General features: G+C 40.2%; 1 protein-coding gene across 4 annotated transcripts in view; it reads right to left on the bottom strand.

Moving 5' to 3' along the window:
• UQCC1 (ubiquinol-cytochrome c reductase complex assembly factor 1) overlaps window positions 1-16,644 on the bottom strand; it is a 93,561-nt gene that overhangs the window by 19,278 nt on the left and 57,639 nt on the right. Inside the window, exon 8 of one of the 4 annotated variants that reach the window (XM_079128333.1) lies at window positions 4,379-4,456. The exons of the other annotated variants lie outside the window; for them this stretch is intronic. Within the exon in view, the coding sequence (XP_078984459.1) occupies window positions 4,379-4,456 (78 nt within the window). The remainder of the gene's footprint in view (window positions 1-4,378; window positions 4,457-16,644) is intronic. 4 annotated transcript variants of the gene reach the window in all.

The following is a 16,644-nucleotide window of genomic DNA, read 5'->3' on the forward strand; positions in this document are numbered from 1 at the left end:
TGTGAGGATGCAGATTTGACCCAAACTACTTGATACCCATTTGGGGGCTCTCCCTACTCCCAGGCCAGTTGTTTTCCTAACTGTGCAAGAAGCACCTGAGCCACAAAAAGACATTAGGGCTGTCAAACACCATAAAGCAGGAGGACCTCTCAGAGGAAAACAATCACAAACCTGCTCTGCAGAGCTAGTGTACATGTTGAATCACGCCATTAAGATCTGGAACTAGAAGAGCCTTCAGAGATTGCTTAGCTCAGTACCCCTGTGGAAATGGCCCAGAAGGGGAAATACACTTGTCCAAGGTCACACATCAAGTTAGTGCCAGAACCAGGATTAGAATCTGATTTCTGGGTCAGTGCTTTCCTACTTCACCCTCTTCAGGGCATTTTCAGAGATCACTAACATATTAATCAGCAAACCTTAGTTCTTGCTTCCCAGCAAGGCCTGAGTATGAAGAGAAACACTTTCTCTTCTTGGGATGCACCTGCATCCTGGCTGTCTTGCCCAGAAAGAACAAAGTGCAGGAGTGGAGCTCTTTATTAGCAAGGCTCCTCTACCCCCTAGTCCTCTATTTTAAGTCCAGTGACCTATAAGCTGCCTCTCCCCCTCACCTCCAGCTGAGAGATGGCAAGCTGCCACAGAAAGGGATGGTTTTCAGATCTAATCACTCAGGCTGGATTAGATCATGAAAAGGACTCTTCCTGGAAGAGAGTGGAAGCTTGATCAGTGAAGACATGTGATCTACGGGCAACAGGTGAGGGTAAGTGACAGCAGCTTCCTGAACTATTGGACTCACCTCACTGGCTCTTTCTTGCCAGCCCAACAGTCAAGATGAGCTGGATATTCCCTCTGGTGAACCCCTACTGGATTTTATTCCCTCACTTAAGCTTTTGTTTGCTGGTATGCAGGTTCCCTGTCCACACAGTGCCAGATCATTCTGTATGGAGCACCAAGCCTGCACAGATGCCCCCAGCAGAAGAGAAACTCCTCCCAGATAATGTTGGGTCATTTGCTTATTAAACTCTTATCCTTTTCATAATGCTTTGCTTTTTATAAAAACCCATACATACTGCACTACCACATGGGAAAGGTTCCTTTTATATCAGTTACTCATATTTTCCCATTTATTTAAGCTATTAAAATTCATGCAGATATTTTATAAGCCATCAGGATTCGGTGCCTGGTATTACTGAATGTTTAATAATAAACTAAACAGAAGAAATCAGAGGGTTAAATGATGACTGCAATTCCTGTAATGACTTAATTAAATTTTTATTGAGTACATAAACTATGATGTCATTTCTAGCCAACCATGGCTCTGCTTTCCCAGCATGTCACAGGGTGGGAGCACTCGATAGGAGGCTAGGCTAAATGAGCAGCAGGTCTCTGCTGAAATAGGGAGGGGAGCAAGGCTCATGTAACACACTCAATAAATTATCCGTTCATTTTTAAACAAAGTCCATGAGTTATAATATATTTGCCATGCACTTTTTATGACATAATAAAAATGTTACCTTAAGGATTACTTAACACATACTACAAATGTTATAGCAGAGGCAGGCACAAGGGGCAAAGAAAACAAACACGAGCAGGCCAGGGACGGGTCCTGGAGTTTATGTCCCGAGGGAATAGTGTAGTATATTAAAAAGGGAATGCAAAAAAAAAAAAAAAAAAAAAAAAAAAGATGGGGGGTGGGATGCAAGAGTTCAGGGTTACTAATCAGCAGATTAATGAATGACACAACCAACAGGGAACACAAGCAATAAGGAATCTTGCAAGGCACATGCTCAATTAATGTAGTATTCTCAAGGAGGAATATTAGCTTTAAAGAGATGCCAGTTCATTTGAGGCCAATTCTCTGCCCCTTTTTCCCTTTTCACTGTTGCAGCTCTTAAGGACATTTATGTAACTAGCTCAACAGAGGAACCAGACTATGTGAATAGAGGGGCTGAGGGAGATGAAGTTTTAAGTTCTCCATAAGCTCTAGAAGGTTCTTCAAGATATGTCCTTGTTATCTTTTCTGCCTCACCTCCTCTTGCCTCCCCACTTTCATCTAAGAGTCGACTCTACAGTTTCCACAGCTATGTCATGTTCTCTGATGTCAGCCACACTGCTGCCAGGAATTCTTCTTTTCTTTCTCTATTGAAGCAAGGGATGCTAACACCTTATCTTCTAAAACTTAGCTCCCAAATTATATTCTCTACAAAGCCTCCCTCTCCCCAATCCACAGGTGCTACAAAAGTGATTAGAATCCAGAAACACTTCCCATAATTCACTGATACAAAGTGCCAAGAGCTGTGCTTAGAGCTTTATGCTCACTTGATCCTTCCCAATGACTCTATGGCACAGGTACTGCTATTATCTCTTTAGAAAAGAGGAAGTTGATGTCTGGGAAAGTTAAGGTTACTCAGCTAGAAACTAGTAGAGTCAAGGTTAGAAGACAGAGCAATACAACTCCACTGATGATCTATGTTACCATGAATAATGTGGCTATCCTTCTATGTACCCCACACCTCTGAACTGTAGAGGCAAAACAAAAACTGCCAAAGTGGTTTTGGGTAAACATAACTCAGACTCCCAATTCTACTGGTAGCTAGAGACAGTACCACAGACACCCCTCGAATAGCCAACCACCTCTCCTGGAAAACTGGGGAGAAGAAAAAAGGGTGCAATTACGGTGAGGGGACGGTGAATTAAAGAAGATGGGTATGAAAAATACAAGAAGTGATACAGGTAAGAATAAGCTTTTTTAAATAATTTTTTAAGATTACCTTTTTAAATATAAATTTTTTTTATTTTGTCTATGGATCTTTATTTAATTAATTTATTCATATGCGGTGCTAAGAATCGAACCCAGGACCACACACCTGCCAGTCAAGTGTTCTACCACTGAGCCACAACCCCAACAAGAATAAGCTTTAAGATTACTGGCTTGAGGCAAAGGTACTAATAGCAGCAGAATAAGAATTTGGTGGAGTGAATGAATGAGAAGGTGACTAGAGCTGAAGAATAAGGAATACATCAAATTCATCATCAGGCCACAATGCCATGTAAGACTGCAGGTTATGTTTCCATCATCTTTTTAACAGACATCACCAGTGCTGTTTACACTTTGCAGCAACACCATGTGCTACTATGGTCAAGGGGTAATAGGCTAATGTGCACTGAAAATCAGCTGGCCTATTTCAATTTAATGTTAGAAATTAGCCCACTGTGAAATATTATGTGAGATACATACAAGTGGGGTGAGAATAGACAGATTAGAGAGAAGGGTACACAGAGAGAACGGATACAAAAGTATACATGTAGCCCACTTAGTTACATTAGGACTAAAAGATTTACTGAGGGTCTTTTAGCAGTGATCAAAAAGTACAAACAAAACTCCACAAGTATGAGTGGGTATGTGTGCGATTTCACACATTAGGCAGTTCCAGAGAAAAATGTCAACACCAAGAAGAAAGAAAATGAAATATAACAAAATATGACAGATGAATAACTTCAATTTCTTCTTCCCTTTTTAGAAGCTGATATGAAAACCCGAGTAAAACATATGCCAATTGTACTGAGAGGCCAACCTAAACAAGATGTGGCATGATCCTTTTTAATTACTTATTAGTTGTAGATGGACATGATGCCTTTGTTTGTTTATTTATTTATTTTTATGTGGTGCTGAGAATCGAACACAGTGCCTCACACATGCTAGGCAAATGCTCTCTCACTGAGCTACAACTCCAGCCTGCAAGATCCTTTTGAAAATTCAATTTAAAAAATCATTTCAAACTTTTAATGTACCAGGGAGGCTTGCTATGTTATGATATGCTTTCTTTAAAAGAGAAGTCCTTTCTTATTTGCTTATTTGCTTCATTTTGTTGCTTGGGATCCATGCATTCAAAACCTGCAGAGCCTGATAACATCTTGAAAAATAAGATACGTGGTTGGCAGGCAGAACCGCAGAACCAAGAAACCTTAATTTCTGAGTGGTCACAAAGAACAAGAGTCCTGGGGCTGGGGTTGTAGCTCAGCGGTAGAGCGCCTGCCTAGCACATGTGAGATACTGGGTTCCATCCTCAGTACCACATAAAAATAAATAAATAAAAGTATTATGTCCATCTACAACTACAAATATTTTTTTTAAAAAAAAGAACAAAAGTCCTTTCCACAGGTTTGTTAAATAGCAAATCAAAAAAGAAAGATGACTGTCCTCAGAAATTACAGCCATTTATCCAGCTGACAAGGCATTTGAATACATCAGAGTTAAGTCCATAGTCACTTTAAAAAGCAGCTGATGAGGTACATTAAGGTCCTAAGAAGACCAACCATCATACCAGTTTAATTTTCTTCAATGTCAGGACATAAAAGGAATACAGTAGCTGTAACCTACTTTGATTTCTGGAAGCCTTTGCTTGATTCCTGTGTGACAAATCTCATGAATACTCCAGGTAGTGAGGTCAACACCTGGCTTGAAAAAAAAATCACTGTTTTAACAATAAATTGACAGTACAGAGTTCTAAAGGAAGTAATCGTGGGGCTTTTATTTATAATCTGTACTGAATAATGGTTATCAGGGTGGTGTTGGTAATGATTATACATTATATTTGCTTTGATAATCTTCTCATGTTTATGATCTTATTTGTGCCTCACAACTAAAAATCTTGCCTCCACTATCTCACAGTTTAAATGCTATTGTTGTCCTGGAAACAGAGCTCAAAAACGTTAAGTGGCTTGCCCCCAAATCATATTCTACTTGTAGTGGCAGTAACTGGAACTTTTAACTCAGATGGCCAGTACTACCTTTTCTCTTTCTGATGAGTTATATCAGAAATGAAGAATCACATAAACTCAAAGCTAAAATAGCTAATTTCTATATACTATAAAACAGGAATAAAGTGGAAATAATTTAATTGTTGGCAGAATTATCCTAAAAACGAAAGGAGATTCAACAAAGTATAGAAATAGTCTGCCTAGACCAAAATAAATAAATACATAACAGGTTAGAGGGAAGATTTGGTGTAGGCATATTAGAGACCCAGAGCAAAATTCTGATCATGAACTAATAAATCAGAAATGTGGAAAGGAAACCATAATTGGACATTAAAAGAAAAGCTGTATAAAAAGATCAAAGGGTTTTCTCCCTCTATTATTGTAATAGTTACAAATCTTTCTTTTAGCTATTAAAAACACAGAAAAACTAGAGCAATTTCAAAGAATGTTCGATAAACATGGCTGCAATGGGCTGGCACTGGCCACAGACCAGGGCACTCAATATTCTACAACAAAGAGAAAAATCCAGACTGCTCCATGGATTGGCCTGGTTGCCTGCATCATCAGTCTCAACAGATCAGTATATCTCAGAATTACTCTTATGCTAGCTGAGATGATATTTTCCCTACCCCCTCCCCTTCCTTAGGTCAGTGACCTACTTTTCCCAACACATGAGTTGGAAAGCTGCTAATTCTAGAATCCTATTCCCCTTTGCAGAGATGGGCACATAGCCCAAGATGACTAGTCAGACTCTTACATCGGAAGAGTAGAGAGAGTCAAAGATAAAAGGCAGTTAAAGTTCTGTTGCACCCAAAAGACTGCATATATAAGTTCCTGTTACTAATTATGAGGATCCTTAGTTGGCCTGTATCTTTCCTTCCTAAAGCATGTTGTTAAACTCTCCATTCTTTGGGCCTTGGTTACCTTCCAATAAATTCCTTAGGTTAAATTAGCTGAGGTCAATCTCTGTTTCTTGCAATCAATGGATATAACATCATTCATCAGTTCATTAAAAACTAAGTTGATTAACATTTGTTGACTGCTCACCATGCACCAGAAACTGTACTAAAAGCTTTTTATATGTTATCTCTTTAGACTTCACAATAATCCTAAAAAGGGGATGTTACTGTCCTTGTTTTATAGAAGAGGTATCACCTTGTCTTTCAGTGAAACTGTTGAAGTCTTCCCAATTTTTTCTTTTTCCTTTCCTTCCACCAGGAACAATCTCTGTGCTACTTTAACAATCTGTTTAGAGGCTGACAACTCCCCACCCTCCACCATATTAGACTGTGAGCTTCTTGAGGGCAGCAGCTCAGCACATATCGGTAGAACAAGGTGATGTTTTTGTCATTATCACTTCTGGTAGTGTGATGTCTGTGCACTTTCATTCTTGGAGAAAGCTCTCTGAGTACAAGAATTTCAGAAATGGCTGAATGAGTCAACATATGTGCTGCTGCTGCTTTCCTGGTTTTCAAACACAACTCTACTCTGGCTGAGGAGGCCCAATTCCCATTATTTGCCGGTCCTCACTCAGCCTTTGAAACCCCACACCCTTCTTAAGTCCATCTCTTCCACTGAAATACATCTCAAGGTCACCTTCAGTTACATTACTACCACTTGCTAGAGTCCTAGACACACTCATACAGAAGTCTAAAGTCAAGAGGGGAGCTTCCAGCTGAACGGAGCAGGAATTCACAACTGTCAGGCTTACTCTAAACAGATGATAGTCAGCTAACTCTCAAAAAGTAAACTAGTTAAACATCAAACAACTGACCTTTCAACCCAGTCTACTCTATAACAAGTGCTGAGGAAGAATAACAGGAAACTTTCTAAGGAGTGTCTTTCTGTTCATTTTTCAAGTTTAAGAAAAAGCTAATGGCCTGCTAACAAGTAATAGTGCATGAAATTTTTGGTTAGGGTTTGGTTTTCTATTGTGAAATACAAGATTTGCAAAGTAAAAAAAGTTTAATTTATTAGTGATTACTAATGGCCAATAATCAGGATAGAACCAATTAGGATAATTACCTGAAATGTAAGCAAAAGACAATTCCATTCATACCAACAAGGATGGCTATAATTTAAAGGAAAAAAAAAAGTGTTGGCAAGGATGTAGAAACGCTGAAACCCTCATATGTCTCTGGAGGGAATGTAAAGTGGTACAGCCACTGTAGAAAAGGGTTTGGTAGTTTCTCAAAAGGTTAAACACAGACGTACTCTATGACCCTGCAATACTACTCTATTCTTAAAAGTACATCCAAAAAGAATACAAGCAGGCACCGGAATAGATACTTGGACATCACTGTTCATAGCAGCATTATTCACAACAGCCAAAAGGTGGAAACAACCCAAGTATCCATTGACAGATGAACAGATCAACAAAATAAGGTATATACTTATGATGGAACATTATCCAGCCATAAAAAGATATGAAGTTTGATATATCATGGATGGACCTTGAAAACTTACACTAAGTGAAAGAAGTCAAACATAGAAGGACAAATGCCATGTGATTCGACTTATATGAAATATTTAGGATAGGCAAATTCATAGAGAGAGAAAGAAAACAGGGTATCTGGAGCTGAGGACAGGGACAATCAGGAGTCATTATTTAATGGGTAGTTTTTGTTGGGGATGATGAAAAGGTTTGGGGTAAAGATAGTGACAATGATTATACAACACTGTGAATGAACTTAATGCTATTAAACTGTATATTTACAAATGGTTAAAAAGATGTATATTTTACCATAATAAAAGAAAATTCCTACTAAAAATGGTTCTCAATAGGTATTTCAATGTTACTTAACTCTGTGTATTAGAGCCTCTCTTTCAACACTTGCCCAATCTTCACAGTATTATCAGAAGTAATTTCTTTCCCTCGATAGACTACCAGTTGTCTGGGTGCAGATTCCATATTTCTTGCATATTTGATAAGCATGTACTGAGGGTGTGCTATATTCTAGTCTTTGCAGGATGTGCTGGAGGTAAAATAACGAATAAAATACTTGTCCTCAAAAAGTCCATGATCTCAGGTGGAAGTCATACCTAGCACACCATATAAAAAAATGGCAATGGTGTGGGGACTCAAAGGCTTCAGAGAAGAGGTAACACACCTTCTACTGTGTAGAGGGAGAACAGGTATGTTCAGAAAGAACGAGTGGTATGAAGAGCCACAGAGAGAGGAGTGGTATGGCATTTTCAAAGACAAGTTCTTAACCAAGAGCTCATGGTGGACTGAAGTAGAAGGCAGAGCCCAAGAGGCAGATTGTGTTGTCTGTAAGTGGCCCTAAATGCCACATGAAGCAAAGTCAGGAAGGGCTATAAGCATAAGGCAGATTTACTTTTGAAAAGTAATCCTATGAACTCTAGAGCTGGGGAGAAGGACCAGAGGCAGGAACCCCAGGGAAGCTGTGCAATGTTCTAGGTGAGAGTCAGTAAGGAACTGAGTTGATGTAAGTGGCAATGGCAGTAAAGAGGAAGGAGTACATTCAAGAGAAACGTCTACAGCAGGATCAACAGGATTGGGTGGTTATCAAGTGGAGAAAAAGGAGGAAGTGAGACCATGACTTGCACACAATCAAATCTCACTGAAGAAAGCAAAGAGAGAAAAAGGTAAGGTGAAGAAAGAATGCAACAATTATGTGCAATTGTACACTGATGACTTTCTGACCCTGGCAGCACTAAGTGTAGACAACCAGTCTTACAGAGTTTTAGCAATCACTGTGCCCCTAATGTCTCCTATGTGGTGGTAATGGAAAATCTTACTTGGATAAGATGTAATATGAGCAAGATGTGTATTTAGCTTGAGCCCGGCAGGCATCTCTGGGGGAGCAGGGGTATAGCACACAAGAGTCTAGGAGCCTAAACATCCTCTCCAGTAATTTGTTCACTACATGTCAGTAGATGTCATTCCTCTGGGTCCTCTGCATTCTATCTGAAGCCATGAGGTCTAACTACCGGCACTGAGAAGATGCAGACAAACTCAAGTTTCCAGAGACATTTGTAGGCTCCTAATTGCACTGTGGGCCTTGTGACTGCATTTATGAGTGCAGAAAAACTGCAGGCACAACTTTGCTGTTTTAATGATTTTTCTATTAAATGTAAGCAGACTGGGTTCAATAGAAAACTACAGGATGCTTGTTCCCCATCACTCCTGGCCACCTCAAATGCACAGACATGTAAGCCAATAGATGAAAACAGATGATCAATGAGTGAGTAAGTTCTTTTCTAATAGACTGGGGTTATATCACTTGTCATAGATGCTGAGGACCTAAACAATTTAGAGGACTTAAAGGCAACAATGAGATCATTGGCCCCAACATTCTTTTCTACTCAGCAATCCTAAAAGATACATGTCACCCATATTGGACAAAATCTAGTCCCTTACCATACTGAGGTTGCTAACTCCTTCATCCCACAGCCCTGCCCTTTCCTCTTCCAGCAATGGGGAGAAGAGTGGCAGCCACACAAGTTAACTGTGTGATTTGGCACAGTAAGTCAGAAGAAAGTCTAAAGCCCAAATAGCAAAGCAGATATCTCCATTGTTTACCACAGGCCACAGGATGTTTATCTTCATTGCTGTGTCCTTATTGCTTACCATTCAGAGGAATATAATTTCCAAAACATTGACCTCATGGTAATCTGAGCAGGAAGTGGTTCCCTGCTATAAAGATGAGGAAACAGAAGGGTCAGTGACTTGTCCAGAGATCACTCAGCTAATAAATGGTCAACATGTCCACAGAAACAAGATCTTTGATACCTCGTCCAACACTGTTTGTTTGAGACACAGTTTCACTATGTTCTTCTGAACTGCATTGAACTCCCATGATTCTCCTGCCTCAGTCTCCTGAATGCAGGGGCAATATTTTTTAAGGCTCAAACAGACTTGCCATTCAGTTGAAGAGTTCTGTAGACATATCCTAGGAATGACTGAACTGGATCATGGCAGAAGTGATAAGATCACTCCTACCTGAGTAGAGAGGAGCCCCGGAGTGAGGCAAGGAATGAGGTTCACATCCCCTAAAATGAAACTGATGCTTGGCCTTATGAGCTCTGAGAATAGTCCCATCCCTAAGGATTCTCTTTTTTGTGTGCTTTTTTCAGTAAAATGCTGCTTAAAGGGTATTATATCCAAATGAAAGGGGGGAAAAAAAAAAACCTCAGCTAAAATGCTATGTCTGTTAGAGAGCCCTCTTTGATGGTCTGTATTCAAGTCCCAACTCAGGCCTAAGAAATGGGCTGGAATCTAAGTTCAGAAGCAGTTTCCTCATCTTGTGACTCTAGAAGACAAATCACTCTAATCCTCAGTTTTTCCCTTCAAAACTATGCCAGATTGACTTTCCTTTTTCTTTTTATATTAACATATGAGGGAAAATGATTAACATTAAGTAACAAAATGAATAACAATTCTAAGAACTTAACTCTCTGGGAATGCTGAAAGAGCCACATGTGTAGAAACTCCTTTAACCCTCACAATGCTGTAGAATGTGAAGGGGAAGACAGCCCTATTTTATGGAGAGGAAACCGAGGCACAGAGATTAGGTACCTTGCCTAAGGACACAGGGCTGGGTGGGATCCAAGCCCCAGTCTGGCTTCTGTGCATGAGCACTCGACCACACTGTGACACTGCCTTAGAAAGGAAGTAATGAAGCCAACCCACTCCCCCACTTGGAGGCGGGGTTGGAAGTCTCTGTCTTCCCCTCAGACCTTGCCTACTCTCCTGCCCTCTCCTCCTATCACACTCAGAACTGGGGTGGGACAGCTTCTCTAGGAAGTCTGCTGGAAAAGCAAATCAAACAGTAGGTGAACTCATATCTTTCCTGTCCATCTATTTAGGTTGGATCTGAACCTAGGAAAGATTCAACTAATTTCTCCTCTTGGCATAAACTAGATTGCAAGTCCTGTAAAATCACTTCTTTCTGGTATACACTACCAATAGTATTTAGGGATTAGCACATGGTGAGGGATAATAATGTTCCTTGAATAAATAAATGAATAAATGAAACAATCCTTGAGAGAGTCATATGAATTAATGCTGCTATTAAATCTAGAAGAAAATATTCCATAACGCCTTCATTAAATGTATATTTCATGCTGTCCATGAATCGAACACTATTCTAGGAGTTGAGGCTACAGCAATAAAGAGACAGTTCTAGAAAGGAGAGGAAGGAATACAAGAAGCAAAATAAATCAATAAAATGCATAGAATGATAGGTAGTAATTTAACACTATTGCCCTAATCCTGCCATTCAAGGGCCCTAAGATCAGCACTGCCCAGTGTCATGTAGGGTATATAAATATGGGGACAAAGCAGGAGATTACTGCTGCTAAAAGGCAGCAAGCACTGATGTGAAGGTAGGAGACACTCAGGAACAGAACAAGGGATATTTTCTGGAGGCTTTACTATAAAGTTCTGGAGGACAAGATCACATTTTGGTCTCCTCCCCAAACAATAAAATGCATAGAGCAGGCAATGAGTGAGCTCTTTATGATGGTGTAGGGCCTCTGGGACTGTGAGGGAAGAAGCTGGTCCCCATGTGCACCACTGCTCTGCACCACCATGCCCAATGGACAAGTAAGGAGCAAGAAAACCCTCCAAAAGAAGGAGGCTCTTCTTTGGCAAGTGACTCACCTTGGGACCTCAAGTACAGTAGACATAAACACCTTCTGTCTTTGAAAGAGAAGGGGGATAGCCATAAATATCTGTAGTCAAAGTATCAAAGACAACAGGGTTCATTTGAAATCCAAAGAATCTTAGCAAAAGGACATGGGGCAGGGTTAAAAAGGAGTGGAGTGGGGGATGCTGAGAAGGTCACTGAGAGCTTAGAGGGAATCATCTTTTTCTCCCCTAGTAACCACAGGCTCAACCACAAGCCTGCTGATTCTTAACCCCAGCAGCTAAACTGCCCAAGGCCTAGAAAAAGAGCAACACACAGTTTACACCTTTTATTATTCTGATAGAAATGTCTCTCCTGGGAGCAGAAAGGGGTCAAAAGTCCAACACCAAAAATATATATCTTCATAAGTCATAAGCAAAGAAGCATAGCAGCAGACAGTTCAAAAAATAAAAAATAAAAAAGCCACAGTGAACAGGGCAGAGTAGGAGGTGTTAGAAAACTCACTCCAAATAATTTATTCACTGGGAACCACAAAGGGCTTTCCCAAGAACAGCAAAAACACCATTAATTTCCCTAGTACCCTCCTTTCAAAGGGCTCCAAACACTTCACACATAGCGTTTTAAATTGTCCTCAAAGGCTCCAAAATAAGGGGTTACTATTTCCCTACATACAGATGGAAAAACTAAAGCATTCATGTCCACCCTGCTCTGCCCAAGTCATCCTAATGGATCAGGTCAACACCAACTGAGTGCAGTTAGGCTGATCAGGAGATTCAGTCAGGCTGACCAGGAGATAAAAAGACAAAAGACATGGTCACCATCCTCCAGAAATCCAGAGTTCGATGGGACACACGGGTTGAATACAACACACCTTTTATGTGTATATGAGGTGCTTTTGGAAAGGTCCACATACTGTGCTTTGGGACCTATTTATCAGTGCCTAATATATGCTGAGCACTGTGCTAAGTCACAGAGGAAGAACAGAGATAAGGTGAGGTGAAGAGATTTACCCAGGGTCTCAAGGCCACAATGTGGCAGAGGTGGGATAAGAACCCAGGTCTGTCTGGCTGCAAAGTCCATGTGATGGAAGGTGACTTCTTAGGAAACTAGAAGCTGGCTTCTGGACTTTTTAGCACCAAACTTCCTTACCTTAGAGGTAAACAGCAGAAACACACAAAGGTCTTCACTAGATTGTGGCCCATTTCTTTGGCCCAGAATTGCATATGCATTACTAATTTAGATTCTTCAACAGGGACAGCTCCTGAAGGTCAAGAAGCAAATGGCATGAGTGCTTTCCAAAAGGGAACAGAGCTCTCTACGGGCAAAGAGCTGAAAAAGTCCTGAGGCCTTCTTGTTCCTTCAGTGGGCAATGAAAATGGATCAGAGCCCAAAGATGCAGAATCCTCTGACTGACTTTAACAAAAGATCTACAGACTATAGGAGCAATTATGGTGGTCAGCGTGCAAACACAGCACAGCATCCTTTGCTGAGAGCCCAACTCCTGCAGGAGAAGGAGGCCTCTGCTGGAGAACCCTGAAGAAGGGCATGCCTTGGTGACAGCTCTGCAGACCTCACCTGGTGGTGGTATTCTGTGCCTGTTTTGCCACAATTCCATTGTGGAGGCCAAGGGAGAAAGTGCCAGACTTAGAGGAAGGAAAGCCTAAGGGGTAGCAGGCTACAGTCCCCAGGCCAGACAGGTTACAGAGAACATGACCAGCCCCGGGGAATGCCTAGGTTTCAACAAGGGCCAGGTTAATAAACAGTTCTATTTTAAGCCCACAGGATTTCAGACAGATGGGGAAGGAGAAGGTCCTCCAAAGTCTGGGAGCAAAGTTAAGCCTAGAACTAGGGAAGCTGGATTTCTAGTCTAGCATTTAAATCATGGCATCCTTCGGTAATTGTTTTTAAATCTTAATTTCAACCTAAGAAAACAACAAAACCTTTTGATGGAGCTACCTACTAATTATCTCATTTAATGTAGTGACTCACTCCTATCAACGGATAGGCTACTTCATTAGCTTGCTCACTCATTATCATTTAAATTATGCCTACTTAAAAAAAAGGAGGGAGCCTTAGCTCAGTGGTACAGTGCTTGCCTAGTATGCATGAGGCACTGAGTTGGATCCTCAGCACTACATAAAAATAAATAAATAAAAGTAAGGTGAAAAAATTTCTTTAAAAAAAAAAAAGATTTAAATTGGCTTAAGCAAAAACAACAAAAAGTGTTCAGAAGGGTTTTGAAATCAATCAGATCTGGCCTTGTGACTTCCTACAGTGGCCATAGGCAAGGGCTTTAATTTTTCTGTCCCTTGGCTCTCCTAATCTGTAAAACAGGGACACATTCAACTCTATCTCAAGGTAACCTGTAGGGATTAAATGAGATGATGTCTGCAAAATACCTGACACAGTTTGGACCATACAAAGAATGCATCTCAATCAAAACAAAAGTCAAATTAAAGAGTTAAGTAATAAAGTATGCATGTGAGAGAAAGGAGATAATGAATAATTCTATTAAAATATCTAAATAAGGGGAGCTCTGTGCTTTCTGGCTGTCATGGCAAAAAGGAAAGCAGGACTGTTACACCATTCTCATTGTTTAATGAAGGGAAGCATGTAAATTCATCAGGACAGATAATGTTCTTTTTTTTTTTCCTGGTACTGGGGATTGAACTTAGAGGCTCTTAACCACTGAGCCATATTCCCAGACCTTACAATATTTTATTTTGAGACAGGGTCTCACTAAGTTGCTTAGGGACTCACTAAGTTGCTGAGGCTGTCTTTGAACTTGTGATCCTCCCATCTCTGCCTCCTGAGCTGCTAGAATTACAGGTGAGTGCCACTGCGCCCAGCAGATAACGTTCTTAATGCTCAATGCAGAGAGGAACACACACCCAAGAGTGAATGTGTATGCATATGCACACGCACGCGTGCACACACACACATATACTTTTACCATTTCTCCAACAGGAACAGGGCAAATGGCTCTCCTGAGTCCTGCTGCCCCTCTGACACCACTACACTGCTGCCTACAGTAAAGTACTGCAAGAGTTAAAACATTTTTGTGCCAATATTTTAAGAGTGCAGAAGGTTCCAAATTACATGTAAAATAAACAATGCCAGACTGTGAAAACTCTTGGCTGCAATGTTCTCTGATGTTAACAAGAGTTTCTTTATTACTGTAACCTTTCAGAAGTGAATAAAAATTATTTCTCTGCCCTAGTTTTGCCCTCCAGTAAAAGGGAAGAGAACAGTGACCATGGAAAGAGCTGTACAATGACCCCTCATGAAGGCTGGGGGCTGGGAAGGGGTGTTGAAACACAAAGCCTTCCATATATGTTTCTAGTCAAATTTAGAAATTTAGTTTGGGCTATGCTGATCATATTGTAAAATTTTACATTCCTAATATTTTTATGTAGCTAAAACCCTTAGAGGGATAAGAAGGCATTTGCAAGAACCCAAAGTGAGCTTGTGCTATAACGAAACCCAAATCTTGACCAAGGTTCCTCAACAACTCAATGGACCTCCTTAGTCAGAAACTGAGCCAAAGTGCCCTAACACAAAAAACAAACAACAACAACAACGAAAACAGAAACAAAAAAAAAAAAAAAAAAAACAGGGAAAAAGATTCACATGTGGTCAATACTTTTATAAAAATGTTATTTTACAGACTCTTGATGTGTCTATAAATATCAGACATGCAGAAAGTTATCAAAATGGAGCTAATCTAGATAAAGAGAATTTGCTTTAACCATTGCAGGAAAAGGGAAAAAGTCACTAAATGAATCCAAAAGTTCTCTGCCCTCTCATACGACTCTGTGGCTTTATCCACACTGGTCCTATCTGGGAGTTCTTCTAGTCAAGCAAATACCCACTTTTCCAGAAAGATCCAACCCAAAAGTCATCTACCCTGAGTTATTCTCCTCTGGGCATTCTTAGCAATTTTAAATCACTATAATTTCTTAATATTATAATTATCTGTTTATACATTTGTCTTCTCCTACTAGACCTGGGAGTCAGGGATAATATCTCAACCATCCCTGTATCTCTAGTGCTTAGCATAATACCTGGAAGCTAGCAGGCCACAATAAAATGGATGGCTAGATGGATAAAACCTTGTTTGTGTCTGGGAACAGAAATCAGTCAGAGAATGATGAACTGCTAAAAAAACAGAACACAAGCTCTGGGATTTAACACAAGGCTAGTTTTTCAGACTTTCACAGAGTTGCAGAATGTTAAGTCTGGAAGAGCATGTAGAAATCATCTAACTCACCTCCCCAGAGAGGTGAAGGGGATCTGACTTATTCAAGCACACCCAGAGTGTGGCCAGGCTGGCCAGAATTCCTTCCATTATACCACACTGTCCCTTCTTATTATAGTCTAAAATGGTGGCTATGAATGTTTATTTCCTGGCAGGATGAGAAATGTGATTACAACTACATACTATGAAAATATTACTTCATTATAAGCAAATGAACTTTAGATATCATGCTAGGAATCCAAATCACTTGACAAAAGATACAATATCTGAGTTCCTCAAAAGAGCTAACATAGTCACCATAGGACCCAGCAATGCCCAAAAGAACTGAACACATGTTCAGATGAAAACTTGTATATCAATGTTCATAATAGCATTATTCATAAAGCTAAAAAGTAGAAAAAACCCTAAGTGTCCAATACTTAAAATGTGATACATCCAGACAATAGACTATCCATAAAAAGGAATGAAATACTAAAATATGCTACAACAGGGATGAACCTTGAAAACAGTTCACTAACTGAAAGAAGCCAAAATGAAAAGGCTGCTTATTATATTATTCCATTTATATGAAATGTCCAGAATAGGACAGGCAAAGTAAAATCCTGGTTTCCAGGGGTTGGGGAAAGAGGGGATGAGGAATGACTGCTAACGTACACAGGGTTTTTTTCTGAGGTGATAAAAATATTCTGGAATGGGCTGGGGGTGTAGCTTAGTGGTAGGGCGCTTATTGCATGTGGGAGTCCCTGAGTTCTAGTCCCAGCACCACAAAGGAAAAAAAAAAAAAAGTTCTAGAATTAGATAGTGGTGGTGGCGGCATAACACTATGAATTTGCTCAAATGGTGAATATTATGGTGTGTGGTTTTGTTTTGTTTTGTTTGGGGGCAGGTACTAGGGATTCAACACAGGGCACTCTACCACTGAGCTACATCAGCAGCCCTTTTTAATTTTTTGAGACAGGGCTTGATAAGTTGCCCAGGCTGGCCTCAAACTTATGAGCTTCTAGCCTGTCTTCT

This window comes from Sciurus vulgaris (genome assembly GCF_902686455.1).
Source record: "Sciurus vulgaris genome assembly, chromosome: 2".
Classification (NCBI taxonomy): Eukaryota; Metazoa; Chordata; class Mammalia; order Rodentia; family Sciuridae; genus Sciurus; species Sciurus vulgaris.